The sequence below is a fragment of the Perca flavescens genome, chromosome 3, assembly GCF_004354835.1.
Source record: "Perca flavescens isolate YP-PL-M2 chromosome 3, PFLA_1.0, whole genome shotgun sequence".
Classification (NCBI taxonomy): domain Eukaryota; kingdom Metazoa; phylum Chordata; class Actinopteri; order Perciformes; family Percidae; genus Perca; species Perca flavescens.
Genome location: NC_041333.1, coordinates 30,482,250 through 30,499,469, shown reverse-complemented (window position 1 = coordinate 30,499,469; position 17,220 = coordinate 30,482,250). Strand labels below are relative to the sequence as shown.

General features: G+C 43.4%; 3 protein-coding genes across 4 annotated transcripts in view; 2 read left to right on the top strand and 1 right to left on the bottom strand.

Annotated features, from left to right (window-relative positions):
* Positions 1–39: 39 nt before the first annotated feature.
* On the bottom strand, positions 40–8,564 carry gemin4 (gem (nuclear organelle) associated protein 4). The gene is made up of 6 exons (XM_028571195.1): positions 8,233–8,564; positions 5,889–7,943; positions 3,683–3,839; positions 3,319–3,589; positions 936–1,703; positions 40–467 (listed from the first exon to the last, which is right to left on the bottom strand). Exons 1-6 carry the CDS (start codon positions 8,243–8,245, stop codon positions 246–248), a joined length of 3,486 nt encoding a protein of 1,161 aa, XP_028426996.1. The 5' UTR covers positions 8,246–8,564; the 3' UTR covers positions 40–245.
* On the top strand, positions 8,071–13,558 carry dhrs13b.2 (dehydrogenase/reductase (SDR family) member 13b.2). The gene is made up of 8 exons (XM_028571207.1): positions 8,071–9,045; positions 9,208–9,384; positions 9,460–9,735; positions 10,055–10,384; positions 11,227–11,574; positions 11,942–12,034; positions 12,269–12,288; positions 12,446–13,558. The coding sequence occupies exons 1-8, from the start codon at positions 9,000–9,002 to the stop codon at positions 12,458–12,460; spliced, it is 1,305 nt and encodes a 434-aa protein (XP_028427008.1). The 5' UTR covers positions 8,071–8,999; the 3' UTR covers positions 12,461–13,558.
* Positions 13,559–14,356: 798 nt separating this feature from the next.
* Positions 14,357–17,220, top strand: part of smtnl (smoothelin, like) — a 63,870-nt gene continuing 61,006 nt past the window's right edge. Inside the window, exon 1 of one of the 2 annotated variants that reach the window (XM_028573363.1) lies at positions 14,357–14,406. The gene's annotated coding sequence lies outside the window, so the exon portion shown is untranslated. The remainder of the gene's footprint in view (positions 14,407–17,220) is intronic. The other variant, XM_028573362.1, reaches the window with a different exon arrangement.

Sequence of the window (17,220 nt, the reverse complement as noted above, 5' to 3'; positions counted from 1 at the left end):
GCAGAGATATGAATATTACGGAGGCAGCACAAAAATACATTTGCTGTGAAATATTAGTTTTTATTCACGCAGATTCCTAAACCATCACTTTGTAATAACGTCTTATGTTAGCCAAGTGCAGTGTATAACATTGACCACCGAATTATATCCTTATTTTATCAGCAAACATGCTCAAAATCTACAGAGAATTTTAGCATTTGAAGAACCCTAATTCTTCAGTGGAATACAAATGAAAAATTAGTGTCTTAAGCTGCTGAGGACACAAGCTGAGCGATCTTCTGCTGCAGGACAGCCTTCATCTCCTGGTTCTCCAGGTTGTCTGTGATGGTGGAGAAGAAGTGGCGGGTGTTGTCGCTTTCCAGCGGGCTGCTGCTGTGTGGGAAAGCGGCCATGATAGCCTCGTAGTGGCTGAGGATCTCCAGACTGGACAGGAACAAGGGTTCACACTGGCCTCCTGGCATCATCACCTGGGAGAAGGACATTTAACCACTGAGACTTTCATCCAGATTTAGGAAAATGAATACATTGGAGGAAGGAGTCTATTCTAAAATATTCAGTGTAACCCTCGGGAACCTTTTGCCATCAAAATATCATCTATTGGCATCTACAATGTAAAATATTGCTATTTTGACTTTCAATGACCCAGTTAGTTAAACTCTACAATGTAAAAGATACCTGAAAAGTTGTAGGCAAACTAATTTAGATTTGCGTGGTTGTCAGCTAGACATTTTTATCTGTGGTGGTCGTTACACAAACAATCCTAGCTCCATGATCTTTAGCTCGGCCTGTTGCTGTCTTTACCTAGAGTTTAATACAGGGGCATTAATTGAGAACTGCAAACAGACACCTGCTTCATAGGTTACTAAAAGTTATTCCCATCTTCCAGCCAATCAGAATCAAGACTTCTCCGTGACCATGGGATTAATATTTCTTACCTGGATGTGCTGAACATGGCAGAAAAGCTGGCTGAGTACAAAAAGGACTTCTTGGCTTGGAACAGTGGTCTCCACCACTGTCTCCACCAGCTCTTGCTGTTCCTCCTCCTCCTCCTCCTCCTCCTCCATGTGGGACTCTTTGGATTTCAGAGGAGAGCCTTTTGCTTGTTGAAGCTCTTTGGACATTTTAGGAGCTTTGATTGAAGTGCATGAAGGGCTGGAGTCTCTAGCCACTGGTGTTTGAGGGGACGTTGAAGCAGGGACAGTCAAAGCACCAGATGAAGGAAGAGGCAGCTTGGCTCTCACGGAGTTCATCATCTCCCTCACAGCGTGGGCGTATAACCTGCCCGCGTGTGCCCAGCCGTCTACTGGCAGCCAATGGGAGCAGCTGGACCCACAGAGCAGCTGAAGGACTCGAAGCAGGAGGACAGACAGGCGGAGATCGCACGAAAACCTCCTGAGATCCAGGAGGGGCAGATAGTCCACATACTCGAGCGAGAAGGGAACGTGGAGGCGACCCGAGGTGATCAGCTCCCTCAGGACTCTCAGCAGTCTGGTCCACTGGGGGAGCGAGCACCAGGGCAGGGTCTGGGTCAGAGCCACCAGCAGGCCTTTGCTGAACATGTTGACGTGGTCGGGCCGGCGCTGGTCCAGAGAGAGACGGGACAACATGGTGGACTGCAGGGAGTCTGACACAGAGCAGCACTCCATCCAGGCCAAAAGACCTGTACCCTGGCCATACTGAGGCAGGACCAAACCTGACCACTCCTACAGAAGGACAGGGAGACCAGATGTACAAAGATATATATTAGCAGGAATATTTGGGCTATTCAGTAACAAAGGTCACGTTTCTAGTAGTTACGGTTATTCATTATAAAACATGCTGCCAGGTGGTCGGGTCCATCTCAAAGAACAAAGTTTACAGTTTATCATGAACTATGTCAAGGTTATTTTATTGCATTTCCGCAATAAACATGCAGACCTTTTTTTTTTTTTTTTTAAACACAGTCTTTCTGTTAAAAATGTGAGGCCACCAAGCCCAAGATGAGATAACCCTGATGACATCACTAGGTACAGCATAGTATCACAATATTTTCCGTGGCAATACTGTATCGATACACAGACGCCAAGTATCGATCTTTTATGATATATGTGTTGGTTAGTCTGTCTGCTTGACAATCCCATTTTGCAGCAATAAAATTGAAGTGAGATGAACAAACAGAGAAATTTATCTTTTTAGATAAAACAGATGTTGACAAAGTTTTCTTTTGGGGACATAATTTGAAATTGGGAAAAATTTCAAGTTGGAAAAAAGGTAATAAATTGCAATATACCGCAGAATATTGCAATATCTTTAAAATCGCAATAATATTGTAACGTGACATAAGTATCGTGATCATATTGTATCGTGAGGCCACTGGTGATTCCCACCCCTAGACATCGCTGTGACATCATCAGGGTTATTTAATTAGACTTTACAAAGCTCTCCAGAGCCACATAAGACATTATACAACCTTTCGAAGGCTGAGTAGTACAAACATGTAAAATATGTGGGGTGTCCCTTTAAAGTTCATAACAGACAAATATGGTGCATTTAGGCAGGAAGTCTGGGTTTGTGGGGATCTAGGCACGATGATACCCTCATACCTTAATGCCTTTAAAAGAAACTCGAGATTAAAGGAACACGCCGACTTATTGGGAATTTAGCTTATTCACCGTAGCCCCCAAAGTAAGACAAGTCGATACATACCCTTCTCATCTCCGTGCGTGCTGTAACGCTGTCTGACGGCTCCAGCATTAGCTTAGCCCAGCACAGATCCTGCAGGTAACTGGCTCCAAATAGCCATACTGCTCCGAATTGTGACCAAAGTGACAAAATAACGCCAACATGTTCCTATTTACATGTTGTGATTTATAGAGTCACAGCGTATACAAAAAACAACATAACATGAGACACAGCCATCTTCTAACAGTAAACAAACCGGGAACTATATTCTCAGACAGGCTTGCTGCGAGCATATCACTCCGCCAAAGTACTATATTCTTCCGCCTGAGAATATAGTTCCTGGTTTGTTTACAGTTAGACGGCTGTGTCTCATGTTACTTTGTTTTTTGTATACGCTGTGACTCTATAAATCATCATGTAAATAGAAACATGTTGGTGTTATTTTGTCACTTATGCGGAGCAGTAGGATTACTGGAACCATTCACCTGATGTTCTGTGCTGGCCTGATGCCGCTGGAGCCGTCAGACAGCATTACAGCACACACGGAGATGAGAAGGGTATGTATTGACTTGTCTAACTCTGGGGGTTACGGTGAATAAGCTAAATTCCCAATAAGTCGGCGTGTTCCTTTAAGGGTTAATCCAGATTGGTTCTTACCTGCTCAGGTAGATCGCACACAGTCAGCAGAGACGACGGAACCTCGTTTTTAAAGTGTTCCCCCCAAACGGGCTTTAGGTGGAAACGAATGGTCCAGTCCAGTCCCTCCATTTTGTCGTGGAGCCAGAACAAAGATCTGGACCAGCTGCTGGGGTCTGCCGCCACCTCGGCACCCACCACTTGCCCCAGTGTGGTCAGCACCGACACCAGCAGCTCCTTGGTGTCCATGGACCAGTGGTGGACAGTGCTCTCTAGTGGTTGCTCCCAACATCTAGCACAGATTTCAAAGAATATGTGTTGCAATCAAATTAAAGAAGGTATATGGATCTGGATTGAAGGCCAGAAGAACACTCCTCCTACAAACCTCAGAGTCTGGTGGAGCAGCTGGGCCAGGACATAGAGCAGGGGAAAGGGAGAGCAGTCCAGCACCCAGTGAGGAGACGAGGCTGGTTCCTGGACGTCCACAGACAAAGCAGTGTGGAGTAGTTGCAGACTCAATTCTATATCAAAGCAGCTTTTAGCTGGAAGAAATAAAAAGAAGCACGTTGGAGCAGACACTCAAAATTATTTTCCTTACATGAACACATAATATAAACAAAGAGTCCCTTAAAGATGCACTTGTCAATGTGTAAACTGTAACCTTTTCTTCGGTTTACACCAACCTCTATAACAAACAGGCTTTTGATGATGATGAAACTAGTGGTTGATAGCTACAGAAAAAGCTAATGATGGGAATTTGAGTATTTTCTCGAACCAATGCTAAAACCTTTGGAATGAAGCTGATGATAGTCAATACAAATAGTAAGCTCTGGTATTTAATAATCGCTGACTTCTTATTCATTCAATATCAGCATCATATTTGTCTAGCTGTCTCATTAACATGCAATTTATAGTGCTCTTTTTAAAAACAGAGAAGATTAATAAACTAACATTTAAGGCTGGAAAGATACAGTGAGGAAAATAAGAATTTGAACACCCTGCTATTTTGCAAGTTCTCCCACTTAGAAATCATGGAGGGGTCTGAAATAGTCATCGTAGGTACATGTCCACTGTGAGAGACAAAATCTAAAAAAAAAAATCCAGAAATCACAATGTATGATCTTTTAACTATTTATTTGTATGATACAGCTGCAAATAAGTATTTGAACACCTGAGAAAATCAATGTTAATATTTGGTACAGTAGCCTTTGTTTGCAAGTACAGAGGTTGAACGTTTCCTGTAGTTTTTCACCAGGTTTGCACACACTGCAGGAGGGATTTTGGCCCTCTCCTCCACACAGATCTTCTCTAGATCAGTCAGGTTTCTGGGCTGTCTCCGAGAAACACGGAGTTTGAGCTCCCTCCAATGATTCTCTATTGGGTTTAGGTCTGGAGACTGGCTAGGCCACGCCAGAACCTTGATATGCTTCTTACAGAGCCACTCCTTGGTTATCCTGGCTGTGTGCTTTGGTCATTGTCATGTTGGAAGACCCAGCCTCGACCCATCTTCAATGCTCTAACTGAGGGAAGGAGGTTGTTCCCCAAAATCTCGCAATACATAGCCCGGTCATCCTCTCCTTAATACAGTGCAGTCGCCCTGTCCCATGTGCAGAAAAACACCCCCAAAGCATGATGCTACCACCCCCATGCTTCACAGTAGGGATGGTGTTCTTGGGATGGTACTCATCATTCTTCTTCCTCCAAACACAGTTAGTGGAATTATGACCAAAAAGTTCTATTTTGGTCTCATCTGACCACATGACTTTCTCCCATGACTCCTCTGGATCATCCAAATGGTCATTGGTTAACTTAAGACGGGCCTTGACATGTGCTGGTTTAAGCAGGGGAACCTTCCATGCCATGCATGATTTCAAACCAGGACGTCTTAGTGTATTACCAACAGTAACCTTGGAAACGGTGGTCCCATGCTCCTCCCGTGTAGTTCTGGGCTGATTTCTCACCTTTCTTAGGATCATTGAGACCCCACGAGGTGAGATCTTGCATGGAGCCCCAGTCCGAGGGAGATTGACAGTCATGTTTAGCTTCTTCCATTTTCTAATGATTGCTCCAACAGTGGACCTTTTTTCAACAAGCTGCTTGGCAATTTCCCCGTAGCCCTTTCCAGCCTTGTGGAGGTGTACAATTTTGTCTCTAGTGTCTTTGGACAGCTCTTTGGTCTTGGCCATGTTAGTAGTTGGATTCTTACTGATTGTATGGGGTGGACAGGTGTCTTTATGAAGCTAACGACCTCAAACAGGTGCATCTAATTTAGGATAATAAATGGAGTGGAGGTGGACATTTTAAAGGCAGACTAACAGGTCTTTGAGGGTCAGAATTCTAGCTGATAGACAGGTGTTCAAATACTTATTTGCAGCTGTATCATACAAATAAATAGTTAAAAAAAAATCATATATTGTGATTTCTGGATTTTTTTTTTTTAAGATTATGTCTCTCACAGTGGACATGCACCTATGATGACAATTTCAGACCCCTCCATGATTTCTAAGTGGGAGAACTTGCAAAATAGCAGGGTGTTCAAATACTTATTTTCCTCACTGTATGAGTGATTATGAATATCATGGGACACTCACCCGTAGTGGAGAGGTTGGGCAGGACGAAGATGTTGACGACCTCCTGAGGTGTGAGAAAACTCTGCCTCCGTTCTTCCTCTCCCTCCACTGTCATGACAGGCATCATCAGGAGACCCAGACACTTGAGCAGCTGCTCCTTCTCATTTGCTGACAACGATTTGGTCTTGAGCAGCTCCTTTAGACACCTGCAGAGTAGAGCGCTGCCACTCAGAGCATCCTTTCCTTCATCTACACTTTCTTCTGCCTCTCTGCTTTCATCTCCACTACTTTGCGCTTCGTCTTTTCTTTCCCTCTGTCCTCGGAGTCCAGGCAGCTGCTGCAGGATCTTAGCCATAAGAGAGAAAGCGCCTTTATTGAAAATAGCTGAATGACAACAAGACCTCAAAGCTGCTTCTGGGTTCTGAAACGCAACTCGAGCTACTAGAGAGACTGCGGTGTTCAGATTGCCCTGCGACGTCGCTGCCGACGCTCCTCCCCGTCCTTGGATGATGCAGTTGAAGGCCATGTTGAGCTCCTGTTCAAACCCGGCGGTCACGGCGGAGGGGACGGAGCGCCCAAAGAACCCCCTGCTGGACAGTCTCAACATGGCAGCCAACGCTTTGTTCTTGTCTTCTAAGGAAAGCGCAGAGAAAATGTCTGCAAGGACTTTCATCAGCTTCCTGCACTGGCTCACATTTGGGCTCTCACTGTGGAGTTTACTCATGAGGGTGGAGCTTAGTTTTATCAGTGTGTTGTGCTGCTGGAAGGCTGCCTGGTTCTTTTCCAAGCAGTTTATCCAGAGCTCATCGCAGGCGGCCCAACTCTGCTCACTGGCAAATAACACCGCAAAATTCTGGTAGTCCTCCAGGCGGTGATTGATGATGATCGCGGTGACCCTGGCGTTCGCATCAGGGGTGCTCTGGGTGGCAGGGAACGCCAGTGACTCCAGCAAACCTCGGAGTTCATTCTTCTCAGTCTCCTGATCATCCATTTCAGTCACAGTTTCAGGTACTTCGGCTTTCTGTAGAGCTGTCAGCACTCTCTGGACACTTTGTTCTAGTTTGAATGCGGAGTAGCTAGGGCTTTCGTGCACATTCAGGAGCCCACCGTTTTGCCAAAACTGAGAAAGTTCTGTTATAATCTTCAAAGCTTCTCCAAGCTTCATCCTGCTGGGTTGAAACTGTGATGGTGTGTGAGACGCACGCAGGTCTCTCTGAGCCTCCTGAATAAGTTCAGGACTCAGTTTCTCATTTTTCTTTTCCCGGATGCTGACTTCTTTAGACAGGATGTGCATCTTCTCTTCGGTGGGAAGCATGACTGCTTGGTCTATCAGGAAGGTTGTGTACAGAGCATCAAGAGAAATGGAGAGGGCCTGGAGGCAAAGGTCTGTTGTAGTTATGTGATCTTTTAGGTCTTTAAGTGCATGAAGGAGAATGTGCAGGACATCAGCGGTTGGCGACCGTACGGGTGGATCTGATGCGTCTAGCTTGAACCTCTTGGCAGCCTGAGGGCACAGACTTGGAGACTCAGACGTCAAACGAGCAAATTGTCTGCCGAACATCGTCTCTATGCTATCCTCTCCTCCCGCTTCCTGCTCATCTCTGCCTTTCCACAGTTCCCACCACACCTCCAGAAAAAGTCGAACATCATCCTCTCTAGTAGGGCTGCTCCTCACGTGTTGCACTAGCCTTTCAAGCTCAGCACAGATCCGGGATTGAGGAAGACAGAAGAGGAATTGGGCAAATATCTGAGCAGCTGGCATCGACCTCACCACTTCCAGCAGGACAACATGGTTGACGTCAGGGAGGCCGTTCTGGAGGGGGAAGAAAGGGTTCTCCCTCCAGGCCGTCTCCATGTCCTCTCCAGTCTCCCTGCACAACACCTTCAACCACACAGCACATACTAATTTCTTTATCCAGCTGACAGCCGCCGTCACATCCTGTCCACAGACTTCTTTGACTGCCTCCAGGACCAGATGTCCCACCCTGCTCCAGTCAGCTTTCTCAAGGGAGGACAGGGATGAGGGGAGACACAGTTTATCAGCCAGCAGGAAAGCACCCTGAAGAACAGCCACATCTGAAAGCACAAGAGAGCAGGGTCAAAACTAAGGAAAAGACTATAATATTACATTCATTCATTCACAGCTTATCATCCAAATCGGATATTTTGTTAGCGTCAAATTCTTTTGCACAATCATTCCGCGTCTGAGAAAAACCATACCACGTAGGTCTACAGCATTGCAGGTAAAGACGGCAGCTTAAAAATTAAAATATTTTGAATTCAATTTAGTCACCTTTAAACATTAGAAAGGCAGGCATGTTTTAGGGCTATAACGTTAGGCTATTGTACAAAAAGTTAACGTTACCCTTGTTCATCATCAATGTCGCAGCTGCTGGATGTAGCTCAATTAAGACAGGTTGGTAATTTAGTCCAGTTTTCAATTCCCATTCATAAACGTTACCACAGCGTTGCGTTCAGAATATTGTCTATATAGTCCACTAAAGCACTAGTACTGCACACAATACCATATCTGTCAACATAATTCGCGTTTCGCACGTTTTCAATAGCATGTCAACAATTTCGTATACAGCGCTTCCGCTCTTCCGCATCCGCGTGTCTCAAAAGAGAAGAGGGCTGCTCTCAGGGGTTCAGATATATCTTCACAGCGCCGCAACAGGATGAACTCAGTACTGCAGCTAGATACACCAAACCGCCTGTTAAATAACGTCCACGACCACGATACATAATTAATAAGCTCTACATGTTTTTGGAGCTACAACAAGGAAAGTGTGCTTTATCTTTGCCCTCCTGATTGTAGCCTATGTGTAACATGGCATACAGTAGTTTACACCAAACATATAGCCTAGGAATGACTCATTTGCCAATATTTACGACACAGACACTCATTGTATCATTTTAAATGTTCCAATTTCATAATATAGCATATTGTAGGCTATACATTTTTAAATGTTTAGTCGGTGATATTGTATCTGCCTAACACGTCACGTGATGCGAGAGGCAGGCAAAGCAAGTTTTCGTTCCTGTAAAATGAAAGTGAAAGTAGGCTATATCTTTCTACTTTCAATTCGGTGTGCTCGAGCAACACGAAGATATTTCTACCAATGAATAATCATGAGTCTAATCTTAAAGATACTTAGTTACTTGTATCTATATGCAGGTAAGTGTTTTCAGCTGTAACCGATTGGGACGTTTTTGAAGTTTGTGTAGGCTGTTAGCCCATAAGACATGAATGAAATGACTACTGTACTATACTATTATATACTACAGTATGTTACAATATGTTTGCTGACTGTACCGATTCATTCTGTGTCCCTATCAGCTGTGCAGTGTGTCCATCAGGTGTCATGGCTGCCCTGTCAGTTCATTGATGAACATGTGTTTGTGAATAATGAGGGTCACACCGAGACTCAGCTCATCCACAGAGAGGCTATGCTGCAGTTTGGTCAAAAAGGAGACACTCCTGTCAACCCACATGCCCTCACTTTCCTGATCGCCGGTAAGACCTGCAGCTTATAGAGTAGGCTGACAGACTGAAAATGATTGGATTCTAATGTATTCTGTTCTGTTCTAGGATCTAAGCTGGACCTGCGGCGGTACGTAGAGGGAGTGGAAGCAGAGCAGTTGGAGTGTGAGCTGCGTAGGTACAGCACAGAGGGCATGCATATCCGCTGGCCAGTCATGGGGGCCCAAGAGTACAACCACTGGTTCAGCTGCACGCTCAGACACGCCAAGGGCCTGTTCACAGTCACCGGCTTCCTCAGACGCCCATCTGACCAATCCCCCCCAGGACAGCAGGACTACCGCAAGTGGCCTGCCATCAAAGACAAAGAGATACTCACCACAACAGGTAACACTCAACACAATGTCTTTCATTTTAATCATCTTGGGACAAAAAAAATATATATATACGTATATATAGTAAGTTAAGTTTTGCTACAACTATATTCTTGTGAGACCCAGGATAATCATCATAATAATGATGAACCAGTGGTTATGGGACATAGGGACACTGATACTGATCTGATATAATAATATTTAATATAACTATTTTTACTCCACAGTTAACATCATTCCCATATCTCGGTTTAATGCAATCCCGTTTTTTTCATGTCTAAGAACTAAATGTATCTCTGTGTGCCTTTGTCCTGTCACATCTGTGTCTGTAGTTGCCATGGTCATTAAAACACAATCTCCATCAGTGAGAGCAGGCCTTGGCTCCCAACAAAAGCTCCACTGCCAGTTTGCTGTTGACCACAAAGGACCAAACGTCACTGTGGAGTGGCACTGGCAGCATCGTGGAGAGAGAACCAGACTCTTCAGTCATACCAGCCGCACAGGACAGACCCAGGGGTCTGGGGTTGGGCTGAAGAGCCTAGCAGGCGGGGATGCTTCCTATAGCCTCCCCTTCACCAAGATGAGCAGTGAAGGGACCTACGTTTGTTCGGTGTCAGTGATTCCGCTCTTCGTCAGTCTGGATATAAGTCTGCATATTGAAGGTGAAGAAGAGTCAAAGAGAGAATACTAGAATCAGTCAGGCAAGACTAATATTTTGGGATATTAATAGTTTGGTTTTGACAAAGAAGAGGTCTACCACTTACCAGTTTTTGTCAGACTACTATTCCCAATGTAAATAATGAACTTGCCGGCTCAATATTATTATTGTCATCATTATTAGTAATAGTACTAATGGTTGTTGCAACACATAACGGTACAATTAGTAGTAGTAAAGTAGTACTGACAGTTGTAGATTTTGCAGTAATGGTAGAAGCAATAGTAGTGCCAGTGGTGCTACTGCTGCTAATTTTAGTAGCAGTTACCAAATATATGACTAATTCAAATCAAGGATATTTTGGGAAATACACTTATTTGCTTAATTTTGCTAAAAGTTAGATGAGGAGATTGATACCTTTCTTCCAATCTTAACTCTAGTAGCAAAAAAGCGAATACTTTACAAAATGTCAAACTAGTCTTTTAAAAAGGCTTAACTTTTAACATAATGGCCTAATTAATAATCTTTACTTCATATAGACCACACTTCTTTGCTTCTAGATATTAACATGCAGTATAAGGCTGCAATCTGAATCTCTCAAATATTCTTTTGATTGATTGATTGATTGATTGATTGATTCATTAATTAGTCTATAAACTGTCACAGACAACAGTGAAAAACACCCATCCTAGGTTTTGTCTGAGCAACAGTCAGTAGAAGTAACTGTCCCTCTGATGAAGATATTTGATTTTGCACACATTAGCAGCTGGAGTCAAAACTCAAAACGAAAACCTCTTGCGGAAATTGCCTTGAGAATTTTCATGACATTTTATTCTCCCCTCTCCTCAGAGCCTCCCCGTGTCTCCCTCAACGTCGTACCCACTCTCTCGCTGCAGGAGGGCGGGGAGCAGAAGGTTGCTTGTGAGGCAGAGAGTTACTACCCTCTGGATGTGGAGATAGTTTGGCACGTGCAGGACCCGGCAGTGTCAGGCCAGAGGGTGGGCGCCCCTCTCCCCAAGGTGCTCCAGAACGTTCTGCTGTCCAGCCACAAACACAACCAGGACAAGACCTACTCGCTGACGGCTTTCTTCTACCTCCAGGCTTCCCTCAGGGACTCAGGGAAACAGTTCACATGCAGCGTCTCCCATCAGTCCCTGAGAGTGCCCATCAAAAAGAGCTTCATTCTGATTGTTGAGGGTGAGTTGAGGGTACAGACGCTGTATTTCTCTAGTGGTTAAACATGCCCTTGTTCACTTCACCTCTGCACTTCCCCTCGGGGGAATCCGGGCCGCCATCATAAGTCTGAAACACTGAAGGGAACTTAATATAACTAATGTCAGTTAATATTTGCTTAGATTGTTGTACTTGTGTGATTTCTTTATTTCCAACATTATCTGTAAAACGAAGTTTGTGAACAAAGTGGAACTACTGTTTCAACGCAACCAGTCCCACTCAATGCACTGTAGTACTGTGAGCTACCACACTGTGGCAGCAGAGGAACACATCTCACAGAGCCGGCTCTGATATCTGACAGCTAACTCATGTTTGTTGTCTGTTTTCTCAGAGCCAATCAGCTGGATGTTTAACCTCACTGTTGGCACCATAGTGGTCACACTGGTGGGCGTCCTGTATGTGCTGCTGAGTTACCTGCACTCAGGTGAGTGTGGTGACTCTCATACAAACAGGCCAATAAAAGGATATGTCAGCATGATGATGCTGGAGTGTGATGAGTCTTTAAAAAGATACTGTCATATTGATAAATAGTTTGAATTAAACACATTAGATTCAAAAGGAACATCAAAGAAAGTATCGGTAAAGCACTGTGTTTATATCATTTTGACATGTGAAGAGTTGATGCCTGAAAAATAATTTTCATTTATTTTCTTCACAGCAAAAAAAAAATCTGTGCAGGTAAGATGAAATAAAAACAAAACCTTTTTGATTTAACCCATGATTTAACCATTGCCTTCAGTGCAAACAATATTGTGTGTGTGTGTGTGTGTGTGTGTGTGTGTGTGTGTGTGTGTGTGTGTGTGTGTGTGTGTGTGTGTGTGTGTTTTCTGAGCAGAAGAAGCCATACTGAGCAGCCTTGGAAGACTGAGCAGCCAACCAAACATCGAAACACCAGCGAAGGCACACTGTCCTCCTCTCTTCTTCATTTTTGTTTAAGAATGTCTCAGACGTTTGTTTTTTGTTTGCTCGTTTGAAGGTGAATTTGGGTTTCTATGAAACGGAGTGTGTTTTTTAGATTGCACTGATTTTGCTTATGCTAAGAAAAACTTGATGTTAAAGTAACAAGGAATTGGTCTTCTGAATGCAAGGGTGTAAATCCCAGAGGGGTCGGTGGGGTCAGGACCCTCCCCCCAGACGAAACAAAATATTTATGTGGAGAAGGCAAGATAATTTTATAATTAGGCCTATAATATGACCATGTAGTGAACCTATGAAACTCAGACAATCTTAAAGATTTGTGTTGTTGTTGCCCAGCTAAAACGACAGAGAAAAGAAAAACAGACATAAGATCCTCATATCAAGACAATTTGGTAACATCTTTATAAGAATAGGTGCTTATGGAAATACTATTCAGATCAGATGTAGGCTATGCCCATGTCTGGATGAACAGCAATGCACACATTATTAATCTGGTGAAAATGCAACAATAACAGTTAAAAGGTACAGAGTAATGCTTTTACGTGTGGCTCACTGTTTTGTTTGTGTCATGTGTTTGAATAATGATGCACATGCAAGTTCACAGGCACCATGACAGCCTACGTCCCTGCGGCGGATTTCACACAATGATCTACAGGCTGTGGTAAAGCGCAAAGAAGCAAAACAAATCCTCCAACATGTATGGATCGCAAACATGAATGTAAACAATGTATGATTTTAAATATTGGGGGAAAAAATGCTTTGCTAATGTTTTATAAGCAGGTAAATGCAATTCAACACGTGTTAGACCTCAACGGGAGACACACACACAAAATGCGTTTTGTTGAGAAATACTGGATGTAACTACAACTTTTGTTTATTTACAAGAAAAGTCCACAGGTTCTTAAATGGAATATAGATGCTTTGAGCCTAAAATGTGAGAACACCTGTAGATGTAGGCCTATAGCTTATCAATGTAATTGTATTAAGATTAATTTAAACTTATTGAATTAAATACCTTGGGGAAAATGAAGAGCAAATCCTTGTGTTTGTTATTCCTCTGTGACTAAACTTGTCATTAATCATGTGATCTTAAAAAGCTGCAATATGTAATATATTTACTGTATTAAATCAAAATATTACCACAGTATGTCGTCAGATATTGAGGAAACCTGCTAAGTTGAAATACTATCTTTTCTGACAACAATAAAGCCAGTATTTCTCCTTTGAAATTTCCATTCTACAGCTGTAGTACATCCATGGAAGCAGCAAACAAACGAACGGGCTCAACGGAGATAGATTCTACTCGACCTAAAAAACCTCAGCATGTTTTTAAACAGTTGCATGACCAGAGACGTAACAAACCCCATGTAAATATTGGAGATGTATTTGAAAGATGGAGACAGCTTAGAGCCGAGATGGCTAATTTCCTCCTGAACAGGTAAACATTAGCTTCGGACTAATTTATCATGACTACTACGGACAGGCATTTTCAGTCATTTTGACATTCGTGTGGGGAACCTTCAGGGCCTTCTACGCCTTCAGAGAAGCCCTAAATATAATAATACATTGTAATTTAATAATATGAAAAAAAAAATATTTTTTATTTCTATCTCATTTAATTTAATACAATACATTTAATACATTTTCTCTCATCTTTGTTCTAAAGTTAAGCTTACTGTCAAGTTCATGTCCTGAAAACATGTTATCCAATCAGAATCGTCTGTCTCTATTAAGGCCCGGTTAGCTGGCTCAGAGCCATGAGCTGGCTCATTCATTGGAGAGTGACGGGCAAATCGACCAATCACGCTTTGATTTCAAGTGGGCGGGAAAAAAACAAAAGATCATAGGCCTTCATGAAGTCCGAATCTCTGCAGAGTGGTGAGTATTGACATATATAAAGGTGGTGAGAGCGGTTGAGAGACAGAGTTAAATGGCGGAAGACGAGAGTGACGTTGTGGCTAGCTTGATAGCTTCGCCTTTTTCAAGGCGGCCTTTCACAGAAAAACTTGAAATAATAAAAAAGTGAAGACCAACTCCAGAACTGGAATTAAAAGAAAAGGTTAAGAAAGTGGAAAGGTATTTCAAGACCGAAAATTATCAGCGATATCCATGAATGGTTTACCTGGGTCAGCGGCGGATTTGTCAGCTTTACAAATCTGACAAAGTCAGCCCACCGACATCAAGATTCTGCGGCACACCTGCAAGCGACGGTCAGTTTGAAAACCTTTGGGGACACAAGAGTTGATCTTCAGCTAGATGAGCAGCGCTCATTCATTCAGGAATTTGTATTTATTGCGGAGGTTGTCCCAGCTCGAATTGCCTTTAATTCAATATGTAATCAATCAATCAATATATATATCAAACGTATCAGAAGTGTGTGGTTGGATTTTTGTTTTTAGAGGGTTAAGGAGCTATAGTAGAACCTATAAATTAAAATTGTGACTTTAATTTATTGCACTATGCGTAATTGCGCATGGAGAGGCATTTGCTCTTCATTGCAACTTTAAAACATAGTCTTTGTATTACCAGCTTTGTGTAACTTTTGGCGTATTGTGATTTTGAAATTGTATTGTAGATTGATGACGCTCATGGATTTATTTGTCAATGCGTGAATGATTTGTAATGCGCCGTGATATCATAGTGCTGTGACGGGGTGACATTCTGGGTGACCTAATTTTATATTTCCAGATTTTGGCTTTAGAGTATGTTTATTTAATGTCAAAATACATTTTTCCAGTTTTCTGAAGTTAATGTTGAGAATCTTTCTTGTTTCGGACAATGTTATTGACGTTATGGTCTATTTGTTTACATCCTTGTCATCATTAATTAAAGGATTGCACTTGTTAAACCCTTTCAATTCATTGTACTGTTGCTTTTTTCCGCGATGATTTCTTTTCTCTGTGGTGATGGCCGAGGTGAAGGCCCAGCTGTAGTACTCACGGTCCGCCACATTGAATTATATAGAGTATTTGAAATAGTTACTTGCACACACAGCTAGTGAAGTGATCCCGACTGTTCCTGGTTAACATGCTAACACGCTATCTGCTTTAGGAGGACCAGGTAAGCGGCCACAGCTGTTTACAACCACCTTGACAAACTTATGACAGAAACCGCAGGTTTGACTTAATGGAAACTTTAGTGGTTGTTGCCATAATTTTAAGCCGAGAAAGTGTGTCTGTCAGTCGTGTAGAGAGGACGGCGAGGTAACGTTAGTGGTGTTTTTAGGGGTTGTTACCGTAATTTTATGCCGAGGAAGTGTGTCTGTCAGTCGGTTAGAGAGGACAGTAAGGTTGTGGTATTTTTTAGCGGTTGTTGCCATAATTTTAAGCCGAGATAAGGGTGGCTGTCAGTTGGGTACAGAGCTCTGTGTGAGCATGGGCTTTTGACTGTCAACAAAGCCTTCTAGGCCTAGCTAACGTTAGCTACTCTTATTATTATATTTTCCATATTTTATATATATATATATATATATATATATATATATTTTATATATATATATATATATATATATATATATATATATATATATATATACACACACACACACACACACACACACACACACACACACTCTCGATCTGTATCAATCTTTTATGATATATGTGTTGGTCAGTTTGTCTGCTTGACAATCCCATTTTGCAGCAATAAAATTGAAGTGCGATGAACAAACAGAGAAATTAATATTTTTAGATAAAACAGATGTTGACAAAGTTTCCTTTGGGGGAAATAATTTGAAATTGGGGAAAAAAAGGTAATAAATTGCAATATCCATCCATCCATCTTCGTCCGCTTATCCGGTGTCGGGGCGCGGGGGGAGCAGCTCCAGCAGGGGACCCCAAACTTCCCTTTCCCGAGCAACAGCTCTGACTGGGGGATCCTGAGGCGTTCCCAGGCCAGGTTGGAGATCTAATCCCTCCATCTAGTCCTGGGTCTTCCCCGAGGCCTCCTCCCAGCTGGACCTCCCTCCACCTAGTCCTGGGTCTTCCCCGAGGCCTCCTCCCAGCTGGACGTGCCTGGAACACCTCCCTAGGGAGGCGCCCAGGAGGCATCCTTACGAGATGCCCGAACCACCTCAACTGGCTCCTTTCGACGCGAAGGAGCAGCGGCTCTACTCCGAGCTCCTCACGGATGACTGAGCTTCTCACCCTATCTCTAAGGGAGACGCCAGCCACCCTCCTGAGGAAACCCATTTCGGCCGCTTGTACCCTGGATCTCGTTCTTTCGGTCATGACCCAGCCTTCATGACCATAGGTGAGGGTAGGAACGAAAACTGACTGGTAGATCGAGAGCTTTGCCTTCTGGCTCAGCTCTCTTTTCGTCACAACGGTGCAATAGATTGAATGTAATACCGCACCCGCTGCGCTGATTCTCTGACCAATCTCCCACTCCATTGTCCCCTCACTCACAAACAAGACCCCAAGCTATTTAAACTCCTTCACTTGGGGTAAGGACTCATTCCCTACCTGGAGTAGGCACTCCATCGGTTTCCTGCTGAGAACCATGGCCTCAGATTTGGAGGTGCTGATCCTCATCCCAACTGCTTCACTCTCGGCTGCGAACCGATCCAGTGAGTGCTGAAGGTCACAGGCCGATGATGCCATCAGGACCACATCATCTGCAAAGAGCAGCAATGAGATCCCCAGCCCACCGAACTGCAACCCCTCCCCACCTCGACTGCGCCTCGATATCCTG